The 21497-nt window shown below is 45.9% G+C and overlaps 3 protein-coding genes across 4 annotated transcripts; all 3 read left to right on the top strand.

The window, feature by feature from the left end:
* The first annotated feature begins 308 nt into the window (after nt 1-308).
* Nucleotides 309-4473, top strand: poglut1 (protein O-glucosyltransferase 1). The gene is made up of 11 exons (XM_068309402.1): nt 309-547; nt 920-1010; nt 1090-1233; nt 1328-1463; nt 1546-1667; nt 1986-2045; nt 2187-2286; nt 2393-2451; nt 2535-2702; nt 2814-2870; nt 2945-4473. Exons 1-11 carry the CDS (start codon nt 328-330, stop codon nt 3099-3101), a joined length of 1314 nt encoding a protein of 437 aa, XP_068165503.1. The 5' UTR covers nt 309-327; the 3' UTR covers nt 3102-4473.
* Nucleotides 4474-4572: 99 nt separating this feature from the next.
* timmdc1 (translocase of inner mitochondrial membrane domain containing 1) lies at nt 4573-8946 on the top strand. The gene is made up of 8 exons (XM_068309364.1): nt 4573-4735; nt 5646-5995; nt 6493-6658; nt 6748-6836; nt 6933-7000; nt 7421-7499; nt 8384-8494; nt 8589-8946. Exons 2-8 carry the CDS (start codon nt 5667-5669, stop codon nt 8734-8736), a joined length of 990 nt encoding a protein of 329 aa, XP_068165465.1. The 5' UTR covers nt 4573-4735; nt 5646-5666; the 3' UTR covers nt 8737-8946.
* A 1515-nt stretch (nt 8947-10461) lies between these two features.
* On the top strand, nt 10462-19608 carry LOC137591625 (ATP-binding cassette sub-family C member 4-like). 2 transcript variants are annotated; one of them, XM_068309747.1, is made up of 31 exons: nt 10462-10796; nt 11297-11407; nt 11488-11608; nt 11700-11915; nt 11988-12077; nt 12155-12318; nt 12402-12527; nt 12604-12853; nt 12930-13037; nt 13112-13201; nt 13273-13464; nt 13537-13631; nt 13764-13850; nt 13949-14045; nt 14431-14649; nt 14760-14897; nt 14972-15009; nt 15095-15201; nt 15273-15419; nt 15495-15574; nt 15654-15804; nt 15912-16031; nt 16177-16287; nt 16589-16689; nt 16771-16962; nt 17048-17203; nt 17297-17386; nt 17513-17685; nt 17766-17871; nt 17947-18081; nt 18165-19608. In XM_068309747.1, the coding sequence occupies exons 1-31, from the start codon at nt 10726-10728 to the stop codon at nt 18171-18173; spliced, it is 3891 nt and encodes a 1296-aa protein (XP_068165848.1). In that variant the 5' UTR covers nt 10462-10725; the 3' UTR covers nt 18174-19608. The 2 variants fall into 2 exon arrangements, with proteins under 2 accessions (XP_068165848.1, XP_068165847.1); XM_068309746.1 differs by having other exon boundaries at nt 18160-19607.
* The last annotated feature ends 1889 nt before the right edge of the window (nt 19609-21497 follow it).

Below are 21497 nucleotides of genomic sequence, written 5' to 3'. Positions count from 1 at the left end.
CAAAAATGACATCATCCCTCCAAATAATGTTTAGTAAATAAATAATAAAGTATACTTCTTCTAAATAAAAATGATTCTACGACACAAATTCAGATTTATTTTATGTATGTTTTCTGATATAACACAAGTGTGATATACAGTATTATCCTCAGGCTTAGTGAATATCCCTTTAAAGTCAGGTAGGACTGGTCTTCTCTACGTTACGGTAGCTGATTGAATTTCATGGTGCGCATTACCGTAATGACGACATTCAGACAGGAGTAGCAGATAACACTGCTTCTGTTTCCAGACATCACTAGAGGATCGAAAGAAAATGGCGCGCTCCTGATGCGGTGTTCTTCTTCTTTTCCTTTCAGATTTTCCCTTCAGGGGTCTCCAAGGCGAATCAATTGCCTCCATCTAACCCCGTCTTCTGCAGCCTCATCTCTCACACCAACTACCTTCATGTCCTCTTTCACTACATCCATAAACCTCCTGGGTCTTCATCGAGGCCTCCTGCTGTTGATGCTGCTTCAACTTTGTGATTTGAGTTCGGCTTCCGCGTCAGGTAATAAATCTTTACACGAACACACCTGAAGAAAACGTTTCGCAGTCGAGAGGAAGACGATGACGGATGTTTGGTCTCGACTCGATTCATGTTTGAGTTGAACTTTTTGTTTCGGAGTCATTCATCGTGTGACGAGCTAACGTTAGCAAAGAAAGCTACACAAGAAGCTAACTATCGAATAACTTTTGCGTGAATTGAGGCGTAAAAGTTGAGACTTTCGCTAAATATTTTCAAATTAGTTTATTTTTATTAAATGATTGTGTTAGTTTTACAGCCGGTCTGTTAATTCTAGCTATCCCTAGTGGTGATTACTGTACACTCTTGGATATATTTTAAATCTATTGATTCTAATGTATTTGTCTCTATTCGTAGAGAAACAGTGGAAGCAAATTAAAAACAAGATTTCAGAAGCTGTCAAAGAATACACGCCGTGCAGCTCTGCTAACTGCAGCTGCCATCTCAGGTGGGTGTGATGTCCGTAAACTGTTAAGAGACTGTAAATATGAAGAGTCATTTAAAAGCATGAAACTATTACTTAACAGCGTCCTACAACATGACCTGGAGCCCTTTAAAGGAAGAATCTCTGAAGCTCTCATGGCTGCAACTCTTGAAAGAGGGGTTGGAACCCACTACCAGATCATTGGACACAAGTTATACAGAGAACACGACTGCATGTTTCCAGCCAGGTGAGGAGGAGAACAACTTGATCAGATTCAAATTCTAATCCAATGCAAACAAAAGGAAAGCTGTTTATTTACCACGTCTGTTTCCTGTTTCAAGGTGCCAGGGGGTGGAACATTTCATCCTGGAGGTGATTGACAGGTTACCTGATATGGAGATGGTGGTAAACGTGAGGGATTACCCCCAGGTGCCCAGCTGGGTGCAGCCCACGCTGCCCGTCTTCTCCTTTAGTAAGGTGAGACTCCAGTCTGGTTTCATTACCAGAGATATTTGTTGAAATCAATGTCTTACAACATGTTGATGTCTGATCCGCGCAGACTGCAGACCAACAGGACATCATGTACCCTGCCTGGACATTTTGGGAGGGCGGACCTGCAGTGTGGCCCATATACCCCTCCGGACTGGGTAGATGGGATCTAATGAGGGATGACCTTAAAAAGTATGTTCAGATGTAAAGATTATTAAGTGTGTTTACTATTGTTGTTCTAAATTTGCTATTATAAGGGATAGTTAAAACAGTTAACCAATCATTCAGTAATTGAGGTACATTAATTGGTCTATCAGCCAACTTCTCTGCTAGTTATCATCTTAGGTATGTTTTTATTGTGCTGCATATCTTTTTTGTAATCATAGTTTGCCATTTAATGACAAATCATTAACTGAGCACTTACAGGGTGTGATAAAGAAGAAATAAATGACAGTAATTTGCATCCATATATTGTGAAATGTAGTTTATCAGTAGGATGTGTTTTGGTAGGTCTGCGGCGCAGTGGCCTTGGAAAAACAAGGAGTCCAGAGGATTCTTTAGAGGATCAAGGTGAGTTTTTAATTTGGTTTGTGTAATATTCTTTTTCATTTCTGCTTCTCTGTGTCCTTCTCAGATCATTTGCTTTATACATTCATCCTTAATGAATTGTCATTTAATCTCCCTAATGCTCCATTCTGTGTTTCTGTGTAGAACAAGTCCAGAACGCGACCCTCTCATCATTTTGTCCAGAGAAGATCCAGACCTGGTGGACGCAGAGTACACAAAAAACCAGGCCTGGAGGTCTGAGAAGGTCAGTGACTCTGAAACCACACGGCATAAATTAATTTAAACAGACCTCAACAAAAAACAATTTATTTTTAACCATTCACCAGCACGTGTTTTTCATTATTTCATAGGACACACTAGGAAGACCCCCAGCCAAAGAAATCCCACTTGTTGATCATTGCAAATACAAGTAGGATTTTTGGATCGGAGGGAATAATGATGGCGTCATTGTTATCAAACAGCTTTTAAAATCTCTCTTTAATATCCTTGCAGATATTTATTCAACTTCCGGGGAGTGGCGGCCAGCTTCCGCTTCAAACATCTCTTCCTCTGCGGTTCTCTTGTGTTCCATGTGGGGGATGAGTGGCAGGAGTTCTTTTATCCTCAGCTGAAGCCTTGGGTCCACTACATCCCAGTCAGACAGGACCTCCATGACGTGAGGTATCCTAAAACTACAGTCTAGTTTTATAGTCTGTTGAAGGCAGATCAGTCCTGGAATGAACTGAATCAGTGTGTTGTCCAACTATTGATCTATGTTTGAACTGTCCTCAGACAACTTCTACAGTTTGCCAAAGAGAACGACGCCATCGCACAGGAGATTGCCTCAAGGTATCCGATTATATTTTATGATTTAAGATTTATTTGTATTGTTGGTCTGATTTGACCTCATTGTCCCACCCTAGAGGTGAAGAATTCATCCTTAACCACCTGAGGATGGAAGATATTTCCTGCTACTGGGAGAGGCTCCTCACTGAGTACAGCCGTCTTCTCACCTACAAGCCCAAAAGGAACAAGAACTACAACCAAATTTTTCCCAAAACTAGGAAGACGGAGCTATGAGACAGGCTCAGCGGGAGCCGATGAGCTGTAGCAGCTCCAAATGGTGAATGTAAATGTAACGTAGGCAATACTGAACATGTGTCCTTACATGGTTACTGGTCGTAGTTGCAGGGTTTTTATTGTTGTTGATGGATTGTGCTGCCGAATCTTCAAGTGCCACTAGGCGGCTTATTTTTATTTATTAGTCTTCGATCGCTTTCTGGTTCGATTAGTTTCCTCTAGAAATCGTCTCACCAGCAGTGTGATAAAAGGGGTTTCTACAGATTCTTACTCACAGTGACCAGCACTACTCAGCCTTTTGACATTCCGCTTATTTTTATCCTGATTAATCATTTCATCAACAGTGACCCAGAAAATATCAGTCAGGTCATGATTGGAATTTTTATTGTTCTGACTCAGTGACCCAAGGAGATTGGGAGGAAGAAATTCAGTGCCTTGTTCAAGAGCAGCCTACTTGAATCCAGAATGTTTTTAACTTTTTCCACAGGCAAAGTCGCCAAAATTAAAAAGTAGATCCCATCCAGCATCTTAAACTTTCATTTGAAATGATTGAATCATGCCGCAGCAGAATTTGGGGGTTAATTTTCCCCAGCTGCTTAAATATCTTTAATAATCTACTAATAATAGTTTTAGTATTGTCTATGAATTCCGTGATGTTACAGATGAATTACATGGAAGGTTTTTTTTAACTCTACAAAGCTGTTCTATGCACCACATTAAAATGCAAATTTGCAGTTCCTTGTGCGCACTGAAGAATATTTTCAATACTCTCTAGTCTATATGGAACCTAGTCTGATGGCTACAATTACAAAGTATTGGATAACATTTAGACATAGTTTGTTAAGTATATGGAGTCTGTTGCCGAGGGGGGGAATGTGATAATTTAATCTCACTCAAGACATCAGCTTTGGACATTACCTACAACTGAGTCCAGCCGATTCTTCTCAAGTCTGTCTGTAGGTTCTCAGTTATCCAGGACATGGTTATGGGACACATATGGGATCACTATACCATCACTCTTGCTCTCTTCTGTCCTCCTTTCTGGATCTTGTGTGAGCTTTCACAAAGGTTCAGTCAGGATATCCACAGGTTTTCAGTGCCCCTTTCAGGTGTTTGTGTTCTTTTACCTGGTCTTGGGTACTGGTTGGTAGACCAGGTAAAAGAACACAAACACCTGAAAGGGGCACTGAAAACCTGTGGTTATCCTGACTGGACCCTTGTGAAAGCTCAAATGTACATCTGAGTGATAATGTAATTTCTTCCCTGAATAATAAAGATTTCTTTATTATTTAACAGTATTATTGAGACATGTGGAGAAGATGGGTCAACATTTATTTGTCTTCTTTTATGCTAATAAACATCGTTCTAGGAACTACCAGAGTTGAGATTTTCTTATACCCAGTTAGTCCAGTGAGCATGCAGTGTAGTCCTCCACCTGCAGGAGGCGCTGCTACTCCACCTGTCATCGAGGTCAAAGTTCAAAATAGCGCAGCGATCCTGCATAGAGAACCTCTGCGAGACGACAGTGATGAAACGTTAAATACAGACATTATTTACATTTGACGCATTAACCAAAGTAGCGGTTATTAATTTAATACATACCTCGATGTCGAGAAATCCCGCCTGACTCGCTGGTAAGTTTTATTTCTCCATAGACAGAAGCTAATAGCATGCTAACCACTGATACTTCCATTGTCGGACAGCGACCTTCGCGTTCCCGTAGCGTTAATTTTGGGACTGAACTTCAACGACCAGTCTTATGTTTCCAGTGTTATTACAGCTTCAAAGTAAATAACTCTTGTTTATCTGTGATTTAAGTTTTAAAACGCGTCAGTTGGTGACATTTTAGCTCAGGTTAGCGTTAGCCAAAACGACCTGGGTTCATCAGGCTAACCCGACACAGGTGTTCCTCATCAAGCTAATCAACTGACGCTGTTCGGGGTGACTAGGTTATTAGCTCATGGATGGGTTTATTTTAGTTAGTAATTAACTTGTGTATTCTGTTTTCCTGTGTTTTGGAAGAGGACAGTGATTTCTACAAATGCTTATTTCACGGTAACAGCTCACTGTCGTGATGTTAGCTTGCTAACTTAGTTTGACCTGCTGATGAGGTCAATGACGTCATGTCGTGGCAGAAATAATTCGTGTAACATTAAACTTCTGAGTCATTTGTTTATAAAAAAAAAAGCTGGTTTAACAATTATTGGTAATAACTTTATTCATAAACTCCATGGTTAACATCGACTCTGTTGTAAAAACATTCTTAATTTATCTTTAGTTATCAATGGGTGATTCCTATGGATGCGTTGTCTATTTATGTATTGAACTTTGACCCTTGACCTTGTCAAGGGGTTTGATTTTATCACCCTGTGACACATGGAAAGAAGGGCTTCTGCCCATTGAGTTTAGACATGACAGAACATGTAACAGCTGCTGAGCTATTCCGCCCTGCCAGGATTTCATTTGCCCTCTGGTTATTTATTCTGAGGATGGAGTTGAGGAGTGTATCATCCCAAATCACGGTTGTGTTTCTGTTTGCTGCAGCTTGATTCCAGCTGAAGCGTGATGCATCCAGAGCTGCCCAGAACGGGTCCTGCCCTGCAGAGACATCGGTCAGACTCAGCCCCTGGGGTCACGCTCAGCACCGGTCGCTTACAGGGCTTCATCCAGAGTGCCAGGCCTCCGTCCTTCTGCTTCCTGCTCCCCAGGGTCCATGCAGCTGACACTACTGCTGCCCAGCCTGCACAGACGCCCGCTTCTTCCTCCTTGTTGCCATCCTCCACTAGTCCTGCTCCTGCACCCACACCCTCGCCCAGCTTCATACCAGAGTGCATCGGCAATCCAGAACTACCAGAAACCGGATGGGAGCGCATCAAGCACTTCTTTCACAGAGAGTTCGTATTGAATTTTATTCTTTACTGATCACCTTTCACTCACAGTTTTATTCTCCATCTTTTTACAATGTGGTGTCAAATTTAAATCTGTTGTCAGGTGTCATAACTAATGGATGAGGTCAAAGTAGAAGATCCCTCTTTTGAAACCATTTAACATGATTATTTGGAAGATTACAGAAACATTCTTTCTTTGTACCAGAATGCAAAAACCTGGGCAGACATGGCCAAACTACGGCCTAAGGCCACATCCAGCCCTATACTTTATTAATCCTGGAGGAAATTGCACTTATCACTACCAGCTTTCCAAAACATTTAATTTAGTGCATTTTATAATGGAAGAAAGTTGAGCAAAATTCAATTCAGGCTACCGTTGGTGTGGTTCTCTGTTTTTCATGTGGCCCCTTGTTAACATTAATTGCCCACCCCTGTTTTAATGTATTTGTCTCCCACTTCTTGTTGAATTTGTGTCACAAATTAAAACCCCTGTCTCCCTGTAGTGGGACACCTCAGTACCCAGAGGAGATAAATAATGTGATCAAGAGTGGGCTATTTTCTGGAATGATTGGTTTCCTGTACGGAGGCGTGCCAGCAGCTCGCTATGCCAGACGGAGATATATCCAATCCAGCCAGGCAGAAATCTACACCAGTCGAGTGGACGCCATTGTAAGTGTGTGAAGCAAAGTGAGTGTGTGTGTGTGTGTGTGTATTTTACCGTCGCATAACACAATGAATGTCATTTCTTTGTAAACCAGCGCTCGTCCCATAATGCAGCAATCCGAGGTTTACTGAGATACGGGTGCAGGTGGGGCTGGAGGGTGGCGGCTTTCGTCACTTTGTTCAAGTAAGAAAACGCGTCACCGTTCGTATTTGATGATCGTATTTCCAGTGATCTTCCTCTTAAAGCTGTGAGTTTCAGCCTCGTTCCTTCTGTCTGTAGTTCTGTCAGCACGGGGCTGTTGGTGTACCGGAACAAGTATGCCATCAGCAACTACGCTGCAGCTGGAGGTGAGTCACAGGGGCTTGGACGTGTCACACCTTCACTTCCTGTTGAGACTTCATTGCTGCAGTATTTACTCAACACGTGGATAAGGGCTGCAGCAGCTGTCTATGAAATGATACACAAATACCCATCAATTTAATGACAAACAAAAATCACACCAGAAGTTAACTATCAAGAAAACACGGGTTTATATTGTGCAAAAATAGTTTATTTTCTCAGTCGGTGATGACAGTAAAAGCAGAGCGATGCTCAATCAGCCAGGAGACAAACGGTTTGAACCCCTCCACGCCAGCGCGTTAGCCGAAGACTGATGCTAATAAAACTGTGGTGTGTGTGTGTGTGTGTGTGTGTGTGTGTGTGTGTGTGTGTGTGTGTGTGTGTGTGTGTGTGTGTGTGTGTGTGTGTGTGTGTGTGTGTGTTAACAGCTGTGAGCGGAGCTCTCTTCAGAGTCAGCCTGGGCCCGAAAGGCGTTGTGGCGGGGGCGGTCATCGGAACAGTGCTGGGGTAAGGGCGTCCATTCACACCCACCGATCATGCTAAGAGCGAAGCACGTCAATCGTTTCGGTCACCGTGGATACATCAGAATCTGCTGTTTAACAGTCGAGCTCGTTCGCTTGTGTGTGTGTGTCATGTTTATGCGTTCCTGCTCTCTGGCAGCCAGCTGCGCCCCTCCCAGCAACCCTCTGTCGCCCAGCTGAACCCCCTCCCACCTCCAGCTCTGCTCATGGTGCCAGAGGGACTCATGTGCTCTGCAGACAGAGGTTTTGTGCATGAGGGCAGGGAGGCGGTCCAAGGCAGCAGCTGCTTCTCCTTTTATGCCACCTCTGTTATTCCAGCCTCTCGTCTCCGTCCATCCTGGTCAGATCTGGATGTTTGCTCCCCTCCATCCCCTCAACCCCCCCCCCTATCTTTCTCTCCACTCGTTGCTCTGGACACTTTTTTCTGCGTGCATGATGCAAACACAGATCCTATAATGGAGTGTTGGCACAGCCCTGCTCCATTTTCCTCTCTGCTCCGTATTAATATCTCCCCCGTCCTCCTCTTCCTCGCTGCCCGAAGCCCCAACCACCTGGAGCGGTTCACGCATACGAACCGGCCCGCCCCCGGCGGTGCCAGGTGCATCCAGGGCAGGAGGCGGCGAAATGAAACGCTAATCAAATAGCACATCACGCTCCAGATCCCCCCCTGCAGATACACATCCATTGGTCCATGTGGTGGTCAGGTGACTGAAAAGTTTGGGTCCAGAGGCGTGAGACAGTTTGGAAGATTTATGGAACGTAACTGACAAACCGTGTTTCCAAGCAGGTTAATATCCTTTCATGTGTTTGAAATGCAGTTTAAAATACAAACAACCTTGTTTGGTTTTTTTTCTTCAAATTTATTTAAAGGATTCCCATCGGCGCTCTGATCATCGGCATGCAGTCGCTGATGGGACAAGATCCTGGAGAAGGAAGGAAGCGCAAACAGAAGGAGCTTTATGAGAAAAGACTCGGAGAATGGTAGAAATATTAGTAAAAAATCTCACAATTACACCATAGTCAACCAGACGTGACCCAATGTCCTGTTAACCAATCACTGTCCTCCCATCACAAGGACGGGCCGTCTGCAGCTGACGGACGAGCTGATCGGCGATCTGACCGTCCGATCGGAACACGACGACACCAGCCAGGACGTGGACAGGATCCAAGAGCTGCTCAGTTTACCCCCGAACGACGACGCTGTGGACTCGAGCAGCCAGTGATAGTCGCTGAAGGTGGGACTTCACTCACCTGTCTGGATAAAGGGGTCACTTTTCTGGGTGAACTTCATGCACCGCATCTTCTAAAGGGACGGAAACTGCCTCACGTCAAACACCAGTAAAAATTCACAACACAAAGCTACCAAATTGGGACCGCGTCCATAATCAAACCTATGTTCCTCTTGATTCTGTGTGAATAAACAGTTTAAAAGATCTGTCCAATAAAGGCTCTTTTTATTTTTGGATAATCCTGCGATGACCCCCATCATTGCTCCCCTTCTTCTGTTGTAAGTGAATTAGTCTCTTCCTGTTCCAGAATGGTGTCCTTGTTTTCCCAGGTTAGGGTTCTTCACTGTTTGTCGGGCTGTTCGACATCTAAAGGTCAAACACACCATTGGTCCCTGCAGATGGACAACCAGTAGGAAGCGATTGTTTCAACCGTTCCCTTATCAGCGCATTATATTTTTTGCAACTGCAGGTATTAGCCTGTGTCCCATATAGAACCTGGAGTATGACCATGTTTAAATTCTTTCTAGGAACAGAAATGTCTTTGTTTTCATTAATCCATTTGTCTGGCACTGCGATGGTGTTCTGGTCTATGCAGGGCTGTTAACCGCTTCATGGAACAAAAACAAGAACAAACTTTGAATTGTCCTAGGATTGAAAATGAAATCTAAATCTTTATATTTTTTAATATCCTGGGACATAATTGTTTATACAAAATAATAGTAACCAGATAATGCCCTTTTTTTTTTTGGTTCATGAAAAATATCTAAAAAATATCAACACTAAATTCTGTAAATCTTTAAAAAATGTTTGATTTAGAAATTAACTCATTGGCTGCAGCCATTTTCAGAGCCGAGTTCCCTGGACTGTCATGGAACTTGAAGCTTTGAAACTTTGTTGCATCATAAATTGCCACAACTTCTGTCTCCCTCTGATTCTCCATCCTCTGTTCCGTAACTGGATCAGTGCTGTTGTCCTGTTTACTGTAGAGACACATCTACAGGATATAAATTAATTGCTTTAAGTGCCAATTTAGAAGTCCTAAAGCTACCTACGTATTTATATTCTATAAATTTAAATATTTAAATATAAACGAGAAGAAAACAAACGGAAACAAACGTAATTTAGACACTTAATTAGTGTTTTAATTAGAGTATTAAGTCCAACCACAAAACCCAAACTGCAGCCTTTAAAGCGGGCTGGCAGCGGCCTCTAGCGGCGGGTGTGTGTTACAGCAGCTCGGGTAAGGAAGGACGGGAAGGACAAGAACAGGCTGAGGTGTCAGAGGTGTGGAGACAGAACAGAGGAGTGGAGGTGTGAAGGAGCCCCTGAAGACCCCTAGGGTGTGAGGAGGGGGTGGTGGTCTCCAGGTTTAAATCTTCCATAAAAGGAGTTCATGCGTCCAGAGATGCCAGTGTTAAGTACTGTATTACATAAGTTACATTATCTACAAGAAGACAGGTTAGGATTTGATAATATTTTATTGCTACAGGAGAGTTAATGTTTACTCCCTGCTGGGATTAAATAATACATGCTTGATGTACTTTAACCTTGAAAGTTTCAGCACAAATTCCACACACACGCAGGCGTCCGTTTGTGTGTGTGTGTGTGTGTGTGTGTGTGTGTGTGTGTGTGTGTGTGTGTTTAGCACGTGCAGCGTTCACGCACTGGTTAACTTTCACTTCTCATATTTCACGGATTTTTTTTCAAAGCAGCTCCTAGAAATTAGAAATTCTTCGCGACTCGACGAATAGATATCGATTATTATATGTGACGTCATCCGCACTCCAAACGCAGCAGCTGATGGGAATCAGAATTTCCCGCTGGTTTCCTGTCATGAGGGATTGGTGATATTAAACCCTGCTGTAACGTGATCGACCTCGACTCTGACTTGATTCCAGGAGTTTGTTTTACTTGATGTTCCTGAACTCAACACGTCGTGGTGACAGTCCGGTCTGAACGGAGCCGACCCGGGACCCCGCAGAGATGTCAGGGGGGGACAGAGGGAAGCCCAGCCCGCTGGAGACCGCGGGGTTCTGCTCCAGGATGCTTTTGTGGTGAGTTGGTTCGGTTCGTTCACACCGGTACCGGGATTTAATTCCGTGTCGGGATCGAAGTGAGTCAGGAATCTGGTGCCAAGAATTTGTCAAACCGGTTCCTCAAACACGTGTAGTATTGACCTTCAGTTGGTTTTTTTTTGGTTTTTTTTACTGTTTTTTTCCCCTTTTAGGTGGTTCTGAAGGTGTGGAGAGGAGAGAGGGGAACCCCACCTCTGACCCACGTTTGGTCTGCACCTGTCAGAACTCACCCTGGGCTTTAGTAGCCCATATTATAAAGCCCACAGCCGTCTGGAGAATTCTTGTCTGGTGACATAAATGTTTACACCAGGAGGGGTTGAGAGATTGATGACTCCACTGATGTCAGAATGTCTCCTGTCCCAGATTAACCCATATGATTAAAGCTTGTTGTTTACAAGGAGACTAAATGTAAGAATTTGTCCTCTTGTTGTTGCATCAATATATTTATTGAAGCGTCGTTGCGTTCTCTTCTCTTTCAGCTGGATTTCGCCGCTGATGCGTCTCGGTAAGAAGAAGAACCTGGAGGAGAGCGACCTGTACGGCGTCCTGCTGGAGGACCGGTCGGAGACGCAGGGCGAGGAGCTTCAGAGGTGCCCCGCCTCAAACACGATGCAACACGGATCTTTGAGAAGATTAATGCGTCACGATAAAATGCTGATCTTTGCTGCAGGTTTTGGGACCGTGAAGTCAGAAAAGCTGCAAAGGAAGGAAGGAAGCCGAAACTCAGCAAAGTCCTTATTCAGCGCTACTGGACGCCATTTGCCGTGGCTGGGCTGTTGGCCGTTTCAATAGTGCGTTCAGTGATTCATACTAATAATAATGATCAATAAGGTGGGAGATCAGGTTTGAAATTGTCGCCTGTCGTCTGTTGACTCCACATAGGAGGTGATGAAAGTAATCCAGCCTCTTCTCCTGTGGAGAATAATCCAGTTCTTTGAGACGTCCGACGACCCCGGCCTGACCTCGGTTTACGCCTCTGGAGCAGCGCTCTCCCTCTCCGCCTTCGCCCTGACCTTCTTCCAGAACTCCTACTACAACTCCGTGCTGACGACCTCCATGAAGATCCGTGTGGCCATGTGTCACATGATCTACAGGAAGGTGAGCGTCTGTCCGGTTTGAGGCCTGACTGGAAACGGTTCTGGTTTTCACGCCCTGCTCTCGTCTTCTCAGGCTCTTCGCCTCAGCAGCGAGGCGATGGTCCGAACGACCACCGGCCAGATCGTCAACCTCATGTCCAGCGACGCCAACCGCTTCGACGAGGTGAGGGCGACGCCTTCTGCTCCACGCTGCCGACTGGGGATGTTAGTGACCGTACGACATTGTCACTTCCTGTTTAGGTCCTAACCAACCTCCACTTCCTGTGGATCGGCCCTCTGGAGGTGGTGGGGGTTACGGTGCTGCTCTGGTACTGGATCGGTCCGTCCTGTCTGGCCGGTATGGCGGCCATCGCCCTCATGGTGCCGTTGCAGAGTTGGTTTGGGAAGATGTTTGGCCACTTCAGGTGAGGGGGGGTAAAAAGATTCAAAATTCCTCTTTTGTTTCCCGTAGAAGTCGATCCAGCTTTTCCTGTTTTTTTGTTCTCAGGACCAAAACGGCGATTTTCTCCGACAGGAGGATCCGCATCATGAACGAAGTTCTGTCCGGCATCCGGATCATCAAGATGTACACGTGGGAGAAACCGTTCGCCGCCTTGGTCGCCGAAGTCAGAAGGTCCAAAACCGTTCAGAACCGCATCAGAGACGGCGTTTAGAAGGCGTCTCCTCACAGCATGAATCTCCTCCCCCAGGAAGGAGATCCACCAGGTGCTGAAGAGCTCCTACCTGCGCGGCTTCAATATGGCCTCCTTCTTCGCCAGCACCAAGATTGTGGTGTTCGTCACCTTCGCCGTCTACGTCGTCCTCGGCAACACCATCACCGCCAGCAGCGTGTTCGTCACCGTCTCGCTCTACGGCACCGTAAAGCTGACCGTCACACTGTTCCTGCCGCTCGGTGTGGAGAAGCTGTCGGAGTCCATCGTCAGCATCCGTCGGATTCAGGTCGGTTGGCGTCGGTTGGTTCCAGAGGAGACGTGAAGGTTCACCGTTTAACTTCGTGCGTTGATGAATCGCCCAGAACTTCCTGCTGCTGGAGGAAGTGAAGGCGACCAACTCGTGGCGTTCGCCGGAGGAAAAAGATGCGAGCTACGTGGAGATGGAGCGTCTGCTCTGCTACTGGGACAAGGTGAAGGGCGTCGCCATCATGTGGGTGTGATGTCATCACCGGGTGGTTCCTCACAGCGGCGTCTGTCTCCTCAGTGTCTGGACGCCCCGTCGCTGCAGGACGTCTCCCTGGCGGTGAAGTCCCACCAGCTCGTGGCCGTGGTCGGCCCCGTGGGGGCCGGAAAGGTGGGTGCAGCGTTTTTCCGTCGGTTTGTCGGTCCGTTCTGTCTCACGTCAAACGTATCTCCGTTCATCAGTCATCCCTGCTGAGCGCCATCCTGGGGGAGCTGCCTGTAGACAAGGGGAAGCTGAGGGTCAAAGGTCGGGTCACCTACGCCTCCCAGCAGCCCTGGGTGTTCCCCGGAACCATCCGCAGCAACATCCTGTTCGGGAAGCCGCTGGACGCGCAGAAGTACGACAGCGTGATCCGAGCCTGCGCCCTGAAGAAGGTTAGATACTTGAAGCAGAACCATCGGCATGGAAACAAGCGTGTTTTAACGCGTCGTCGTGTCTGAGCGCAGGACCTGGAGCTGCTCCCCGACGGGGACCTGACGCTCATCGGGGACAAGGGCGCCACGCTCAGCGGGGGGCAGAAGGCTCGTGTCAACCTGGCGAGGTCAGATCCCAGAGTTCACGAAGAATACGAAACGGTCGTCGTTATTTTCTGTGTCTTTGAATCTGTGTGTGTGTGTGTGTGTGTGTGTGTGTGTGTGTGTGTGTGTGTGTGTGTGTGTGTGTGTGTGGACAGGGCCGTCTACGAGGACGCAGACGTCTACCTCCTGGACGACCCGTTGAGCGCCGTTGACACCAATGTCGGGAAGCATCTCTTTGAGCAGTAAGCAACACTTGGAAGCCGTGTGTGTATAAACGACGACACGCGTGTGTGATAGACGTCCCCCTCAGATCGGCCTCGCTGTCCGTGTTCACGCTCAGGTGCATCTGCGGTCTGCTGAGGAACAAGTCCCGCCTCCTCGTCACCCACCAGCTGCAGTACCTGTGGAAGGCCGACCAGATTGTGGTCCTCAAGGAGGTTTGTAGACGTCCTGGCAGCGATCTGGAAATATACCTGGAGTCTGATTGAGCAACTTTTCTTTTACGTAAAGCGCCTGCAGCTGTAATTACCTGATCCCTTTAGATTACATGAGAACAATTGGAGTTATTTAAGAACTTTTACTGCATCTAACACTGATAAACAGGGAGGAGGTGTTGAGATGATCTCAACGAATATCATCAGGTTAATGGTTGAGCTATCTGAACTGGCTAGCCTCCAGTGTACGACTGGAGGACAGTTACTTCTTCTGTTGTGCCATAAATTAAACCTTCAGGTTACAAATGCTGCATGTTTTCATCCTCCTGCCCCACAAACAATGTCTGGACATTTAAAATCCCACTTCCTGTCTCTCTTGACCCCACAGGGTCGCGTCGTGGCTCAGGGTTCCTACAGAGACCTGCAGCACTCGGGCCTGAACGTCGTGTCGTTGCTGAAATCCGACAACGACGTGGATCCGTCGTCCCGATCGTCCGACCCCGACAGACAGTCGCTGCTCAGCAGGAGGACCAAAAGCTCACGCGGGTCACACAGCTCCGCCAGCAGCCTCCTGCCACCAGAGGGCAGCGCCACACACGAGCTTCCTGTAGGTGGATTTTCAGAATAAAACCTGACCTTGCTCTGCTAAGGAGTTGCTGACTCTTAGAGGAAGTAGAGGTCTTCTGCTCGAGTCTCTGATGAGCTGTCGTCTTGCAGGTGGAGACGGTTCAAGCGATGGCGGAGGAGACTCGAGTCGAGGGAGACGTCGACCTCCGCATTTATGTGAAATACTTCACCGCAGGGTGTAACCTGGTGGTGTTATTCCTGGTTGTGCTTCTCAGTGTCGTCGCCGAGGTCAGAAATGATTCAAACTCAACGTATTTGTGTGTTCTTCATCAGTTTATTCTATTCTTCGCTTCCTTTTTCAGGTTGCTTATGTTCTCCAGGACTGGTGGCTGGTGTACTGGTGAGTTTCAATGTCAATTTAATATTACATTTTGCAGCTTATTTTCTTTCTTTTGTCTCTGCTGATGTTTTATTTCCTCTGTCAGGTCCAGAGAACATGTTTTGAACAACACGTCCATCATTAAAAAGATGAACGCGACTCATTCGTACGATCAAGGGTCAAATCTGACCTTTTACCTCAGCATATATTCAGGTGAGTCTTGATTCCTGTTTGTAATTTTGCTGCTGCTGTTGGATCGTGTCTTTAATCCGCTGCCGCTTCAGGTCTGACAGCCGCCGCCGTGGTGTTCGGTTACACCAGGAGTTTGGTCATCTGTCACGGTTTGGTGAGGTCGGCTCGGACGCTCCACAACAACATGTTCAACGCCGTCATCCGGACGCCCGTTCGCTTCTTCGACGTCAACCCCATCGGTGCTTCCTGTTCGAAACGGTATATCCTGGTGATACGGACGGTTTTAGCTGACTTGGCTTTTCCCCGCTTTGCAGGGAGAATTCTCAACAGATTTTCCAAAGACATCAACCTGATTGACTCCAGGCTTCCCATCACCTTTGTGGACGTCTATCAGGTGAGAAACGAACGCGTGTTGAACTTTTTTACATCTTCGTTTTTGTCAGAATGTCTCATCAGCGCCTGTTGCTGTCCAGTTGTTTTTACAGGATACTGGTGTGGTTGTCATGGCAGCGGCAGTCATCCCTCTCATCCTCGTCCCTGTCATTCCTCTGATTGGAGTTTTCTTGTACCTGAGGCGTTTCTATCTCTGCACGTCTCGAGCCGTCAAACGTCTGGAGGCTACAAGTACGTCCATGTATTCCTGATAAGACAAAGACATTCTATCACATTTATCTCTAGACATAAAGATAAAGATGGCTGATAACTCTTGTGTTCCTCTTGTGTTCCTGCAGCTCGGAGTCCAGTCTTCTCCCATCTGTCTTCATCTCTTCAGGGATTGGTGACAATCCGGGCCCTCAAAGCTGAAGAGAGGTTGAAGAAAGAGTTTGACGACCATCAGGACCGCCACTCAGGTTCTCCTTTAACATGACTAATGTTTCCAAGCTTATTTAAAGTAAGAACTAAAATCTCACCATACTAAAAGGATTATTTCTTGAGTAAAGAGTTTCCCTGTTGATTGAGGTCATTTTTACTCACATGCTCTCCTTCTGGTGTCAGAGGCCTGGTTTCTCTTCCTGATGACCTCCCGCTGGTTTGCTTTACGCATTGACTGCATTTCTTCCACTTTCATCACCATGGCAACATTCGGCTGCATCTTCCTCAGAGATGGTGAGAAATCATCCTTCTAAGACAATATTATTATATTATCAGACGGAACAATCCAGCTGACCTTCTCTTTATGCAGAGCATACGTCACTGTTTGTCACAAAACCATGTTTTAGAATTACAGTTATGCTCAAGTCAAACTAAAATTTTACAACATGGTGGTTAAACCTCTATAAAGAACAGACCTTTTTATAATTATTTGTTTTCAGAGGCTAGAACAACTAGAAAATTATGGATTATAATCTGTCAATGCTGTGGAAAAACATCCTGAAGCAGAATTTTGTTTTTTGCTCGTCTTCCTCAGGACTCAATGCCGGGGAGGTGGGCTTGGTTCTGACCTACGCTGTGACCCTGATTGGAAACTTCCAGTGGATGACGAGGCAGAGCGCTGAGGTGGAGAACATGGTGAGAACCTGGTGACTCTGAATGCACTCAAATATCCAGGATGGGCTGGAGATGTGAGGAAATGTGATGTTTGTCCTCCAGATGACCTCAGTGGAGAGAGTGGTGGAGTACATGGAGTTAAAGAGCGAAGGGGCCTGGGCATCCCAAAAGAAACTGCCTTCTGATTGGCCCAGCAAAGGCCTGGTGACCTTCGATCATGTTAACTTCTCCTACAGTGATGATGGACCTCTGGTCCTGAGAGACATCAGCACCACCTTCCAGCCCAGAGAGAAGGTGAGACGTCTTCAATGGTTTCCAGCCACCAACGTCTCTCTGAAGCACATAGTGATCAGCTCTGTTTGTCTTACCGGTTTTTCAGATTGGAGTCGTTGGCAGAACCGGAGCGGGAAAAAGTTCTCTGATCTCGGCTCTGTTCCGCCTGGCGGAGCCTCGGGGGAATATTTACATCGATGGGATTCTGACGTCTGAGATCGGCCTCCAAGACCTGCGGCAGAAGATGTCCATCATCCCTCAGGTGAACACACGACTCCATCCGTCGCTTCATGATGTTCATGAAACTCCACACCTGTGTGTTTCTGAGCGACTGATGTCCATCCTCGTTCTCCAGGACCCGGTTCTGTTTACGGACACCATGAGGAAGAACTTGGACCCGTTCAACCAACATTCAGACCAAGAACTGTGGAACGCCCTACAAGAGGTTCGTAACGTTCAGTCGAAAGACAAATGATGTCAGTTTGCTGGAAGAGATCCCATTAAATCGACGTGAGGCCACAGACGTCCCTTTTAGAGTTGTAGGATTTATCTTGACTGCCCCCCCCCCCAGGTGCAGCTGAAGTCCCTGGTGGAGGAGCTGCCCGGGAAGCTGGAGACGGTCCTGGCCGAATCGGGATCCAACTTCAGCGTGGGCCAGAGACAACTGGTGTGTCTGGCCAGAGCCATCCTGAGGAAGAACCGCATCCTCATCATCGACGAGGCCACGGCCAACGTGGACCCCAGGTACCGCCGACCCCTGACCCCATTTGAATGGGATCGTTGGCTTTGTGTTTATTTACTGAACTTTGTGTCTGTCTCTGCAGGACAGACGAGCTGATCCAGAAAACCATCAGGGAGAAGTTCAGAGAATGCACCATGCTGACCATCGCCCACCGCCTCAACACCATCATCGACAGCGACAGGATCCTGGTGAGAGCTCTGACTAGATTCCTGCTACGAAGAGTCTTCTCTACAGTAGATTTCAACATCTGATCCTGCTTTTAGGTGCTGGACAACGGTGTGATCCAGGAGTTAGACCGTCCCCTCACCCTGCTGCAGAATAAAGAGGGCGCCCTCTATAAGATGGTGCAACAGATGGGCCCGACTGAGGCAGCGGCTCTGCGGGAGTCAGCCAGACAGGTGAGTGAGCACATGAACACACTGTGTGAAGCATCGTTAGCTTTCAGGTCGCTAAGCTAACTGTGACTCTGTCTGCAGCACAGCGGCGCTGACAGCCTGAAGCCGCCAGAGCGATGAAGCAGATGTAAGTACCTGAGAGACCACCCACTGAACAAGAAGACACCACCTCGTTTTAAAATGGACAGGACACAGACTTTTATTTTGAAGGATAACTAGCAAACAGACAAATCATGTGATTTTGTGTCTGGTTTTGATTCTCTAAAGTAAAAACTTTATTTCTGTGTAAATCTAAATTTCCCAGTTTTGGATAAATAAAATCTTTCTATATAACTTGTATGACAATTACGATTTAGGACACTACAGTATTTTCCACACTCTAAAAGCCTATAATTTTCTCATAAGCCCGAAGTGTGCTTTATAATCCGATGCACTTTGTATATGGATTAATATTAATATTAGTATTGGTTAAAAACAAGTTCGCTGAAAAAAAGCCGGCAGTCATGCCACACTACGCCACCAGGGGGCACCCTCCGACAGTATTCAGGCCGTACAAGGCCCCTAACAACGGTAGTCAAGGGGCGTCGCCTCTCACTGACCTGCTGTTTGACAGCAGCCTGCTGAGAAGAACACCAGTGACCTGCTACGATAACGTAGCAAAACATAGGGAATTTTCAACAATTCTAGCAATAAAGTTTGACTGACTGATCTCAGTATTTCCCAACTACTGTGGCGCCGGAAATATCCCACTTTAAACTTAATTGGTCTTAAAAATGCCATTGTGCTGTCATCTGGAATCTTGTGACGGTCCATCTATTAGTCTGTGGAAACACACGGAGAAACTGGCATAAAGATGAATGAAAGACCCTCAAAGCTGAACTTCCAGCCTTTTCTGAAATTTCAAGAGCAGTCACTGCTAGCAGTCAGCTTGTGTATTCTGTTTGGCAGCGATGTGCTGATTCACGGCCCGAGGCACCGACGTTAAAGTCAGTTCTAGGAGTAAAACAGCGTCGCATTTGCCTGTAAATTAGCAACCTGAGATTAAAAACTGGTAAAAAAATTGTTTAGGCAGCAAATAGCTGCACTTCACCTCCGACTGGACTACCGATCGATCAAAACAATATTTAATTAATAAAGACGAATGTTGGAGCTTAAATATCTGCTTCAAACTTCAGATCGGGAAATAATCCGCCCTGTTCGAACTGAGTGGTCCACTCGAAATGTCAGGTTTTTTAACATGCGTGTTGACTTCTTTCTAAGATGGCAAAGTGATCAAGTGAGGCTCAGAATGGCCTCATTGGCATAAAAATCTCCGTTCGCAGCTGACTAAAGGTAATCACAGTCACGAATGCTGTAACTAGTGGACGGATAGCGCAACTACAGCCACTAGTTTTTGAAATCCATTTTAATGTTTATTATATGCGCCTTATAATCCGGTGCGCCTTATATACGAAATAAATTATAAAATAAACAATTCATTAAAGGTGCGCCTTATAATCCAGTGTGCCTTATGGTGCAGAAAATACTGTAATGTTGCATGGAAATACATGACAAGATAAAATGTCACTGGCAACAAACCTTGGCTCCTTCCCTTTATCTCCAGCTGCACCTACATTTACATCTTTGAGGCAACTTTCAGAGAAATGCAGTACTGTTTGTTTAATCCCACTGACAAACCAACCGATACCGACATCATCTCCCATCAGCCAGCAGGACAGTTTCCACGGAAAAGTAGAGCCACCTGACGTTAGTTACAAAAGACTTCAATCAAAACCAGCAAGAGAGAGCGGTAACATCAATATCAGCACCGCCAAGAATCCACATGCCCCACCAGACCAGAGCAGATCCTGATTGAAAACAAACTCAACGCTGACACTAAGGCTCAAAGTGAGCTCAAGAGGAAGCCATGTTTCTCTGACCTGAGACTCAGTAACCACAGAGCAATTCTGAAAATGTTGGATTGATGGATGGATGATGGATTTGGCCAGACTCGGTGTTCGCAACTCTTTGGTGGCAACCTGGACCTTGTCATGCCAGTATCTATCTCACGCACACACACACACACACACACACACACACACACACACACACACACACACACACACACACACATAGGTTAATGATACCGTTTTGAATCCAGATGACATCATTGAGAAGAGATTTCTCTCCTAACAAGACACTGTTTGGACAGGTATGAGTCTGATTATCAAAGACAAGTTCAAGCCTGTGATGAAACTTCACAGCAACACTTGTGAGACCTGCAGTAGTGCTAATGATCACCTACATTAAAGCAAACATATTTCATCGGTTCTGAGAACAAAGAAGTCTGAAAAAAGGGCTGACAGATGGGACACTTTCTAGTTTGGCCGAGTGAAGCAGCAAAAACGTCTAAAAGGGCATTCCCATAACCTTCAACACCTTTCAGACAGCAGCCATAAACCCCAAAGGTCAACCTGAAAACAGATCACATGTGAGTCCACCATTCCTTTCCCACATCTCTGCTCTGCCTGAGTCTCATCTCACATTACTCCACCATTTGTGAGGGACTACGTTTTGCAGTGGAACAATCTGGGGTCAGTGTTTTCTTGGTAATAAAGGTATGTGTTTTCATTAGATTTCAGACAACAATGGAGCTCAGAGGTGTCAAGTAGGTGGAAATAAATCTGCTTTCCTCTCTAGTTTGTGTTTCTACACTAAATAAAAGGTCGACCGACCTTTTCTCTGAATGCTTTGATAAGATGACAGACTGTTTGCTTTTTTAAATCTTTTCAAACTGCTCTTCTTTCATCAATTGTTAAGTAAAACGCGATAGCCTGAAGTCTGTACAGACATGGAAGCTGCCTGATACTCTGTCTTCAGTGCAGTTAGATGCCAAACCACTGACAGCATTAATAACTAATTGGTAGATATAATTGGTATGTGTATGTAAAAATATGTAAAAACAAAAAAAGACTTTAAAGTTTATTTTCGACCTAACTTTCAGCACAGGAGACTCAAATTCTGAGAAAACAACTCGATATTCCATTTATATGGAAAGATTTATGGGCTGGCACTGTGGGTAGTGCTGTTTGTCTACATGTGGCTTCGCGGTGCACTGGCGTGGCGCCCGGAGTGTCCCCTGCCTCACACCCCCAGCCAGATGGGATAGGCTTTAGCACCCCTCGATCCACAACAACAGCGAGTCATAAAACTGGATGGATGGAGAGATTGATCACATTTGAACATCGTTCACATCCTGTTGAACCACATATGCCAGCCATCTCCTCTGGGGATATATTGTGTTTAGATATATTTATAGAGTCAGAAAAAAGACTGAAATAATTGCAATTATTTGCTGTCTGTTCTTTTGTGTCAGAGCTGTTGTCTAAAAACACAGCATTGTCTGGTAATTTAACCTTTTTCTGTTCGAACCATCTACA

The sequence above is a fragment of the Antennarius striatus genome, chromosome 24 (genome assembly GCF_040054535.1).
Source record: "Antennarius striatus isolate MH-2024 chromosome 24, ASM4005453v1, whole genome shotgun sequence".
NCBI classification, from domain to species: domain Eukaryota; kingdom Metazoa; phylum Chordata; class Actinopteri; order Lophiiformes; family Antennariidae; genus Antennarius; species Antennarius striatus.
Note: the sequence above shows the minus strand (reverse complement) of the source record. Positions and strands in the feature narration are given on the sequence as shown.

Excerpts from the sequence above, each read along its gene's own strand:
- poglut1 (XM_068309402.1), top strand. The coding sequence starts at position 328 with ATGCGGTGTTCTTCTTCTTTTCCTTTCAGATTTTCCCTTCAGGGGTCT. Across the intron at positions 1,668-1,985 it reads ATGAGGGATGACCTTAAAAA|GTCTGCGGCGCAGTGGCCTT; the intron begins GTATGTTCAGAT and ends GTGTTTTGGTAG. Across the intron at positions 2,287-2,392 it reads AGGCCTGGAGGTCTGAGAAG|GACACACTAGGAAGACCCCC; the intron begins GTCAGTGACTCT and ends ATTATTTCATAG.
- timmdc1 (XM_068309364.1), top strand. The coding sequence starts at position 5,667 with ATGCATCCAGAGCTGCCCAGAACGGGTCCTGCCCTGCAGAGACATCGG. Across the intron at positions 5,996-6,492 it reads AAGCACTTCTTTCACAGAGA|TGGGACACCTCAGTACCCAG; the intron begins GTTCGTATTGAA and ends GTCTCCCTGTAG. Across the intron at positions 6,659-6,747 it reads CCAGTCGAGTGGACGCCATT|CGCTCGTCCCATAATGCAGC; the intron begins GTAAGTGTGTGA and ends TTTGTAAACCAG.
- LOC137591625 (XM_068309746.1), top strand. The coding sequence starts at position 10,726 with ATGTCAGGGGGGGACAGAGGGAAGCCCAGCCCGCTGGAGACCGCGGGG. Across the intron at positions 11,408-11,487 it reads CAGGGCGAGGAGCTTCAGAG|GTTTTGGGACCGTGAAGTCA; the intron begins GTGCCCCGCCTC and ends TCTTTGCTGCAG. Across the intron at positions 13,851-13,948 it reads GGGAAGCATCTCTTTGAGCA|GTGCATCTGCGGTCTGCTGA; the intron begins GTAAGCAACACT and ends GTTCACGCTCAG.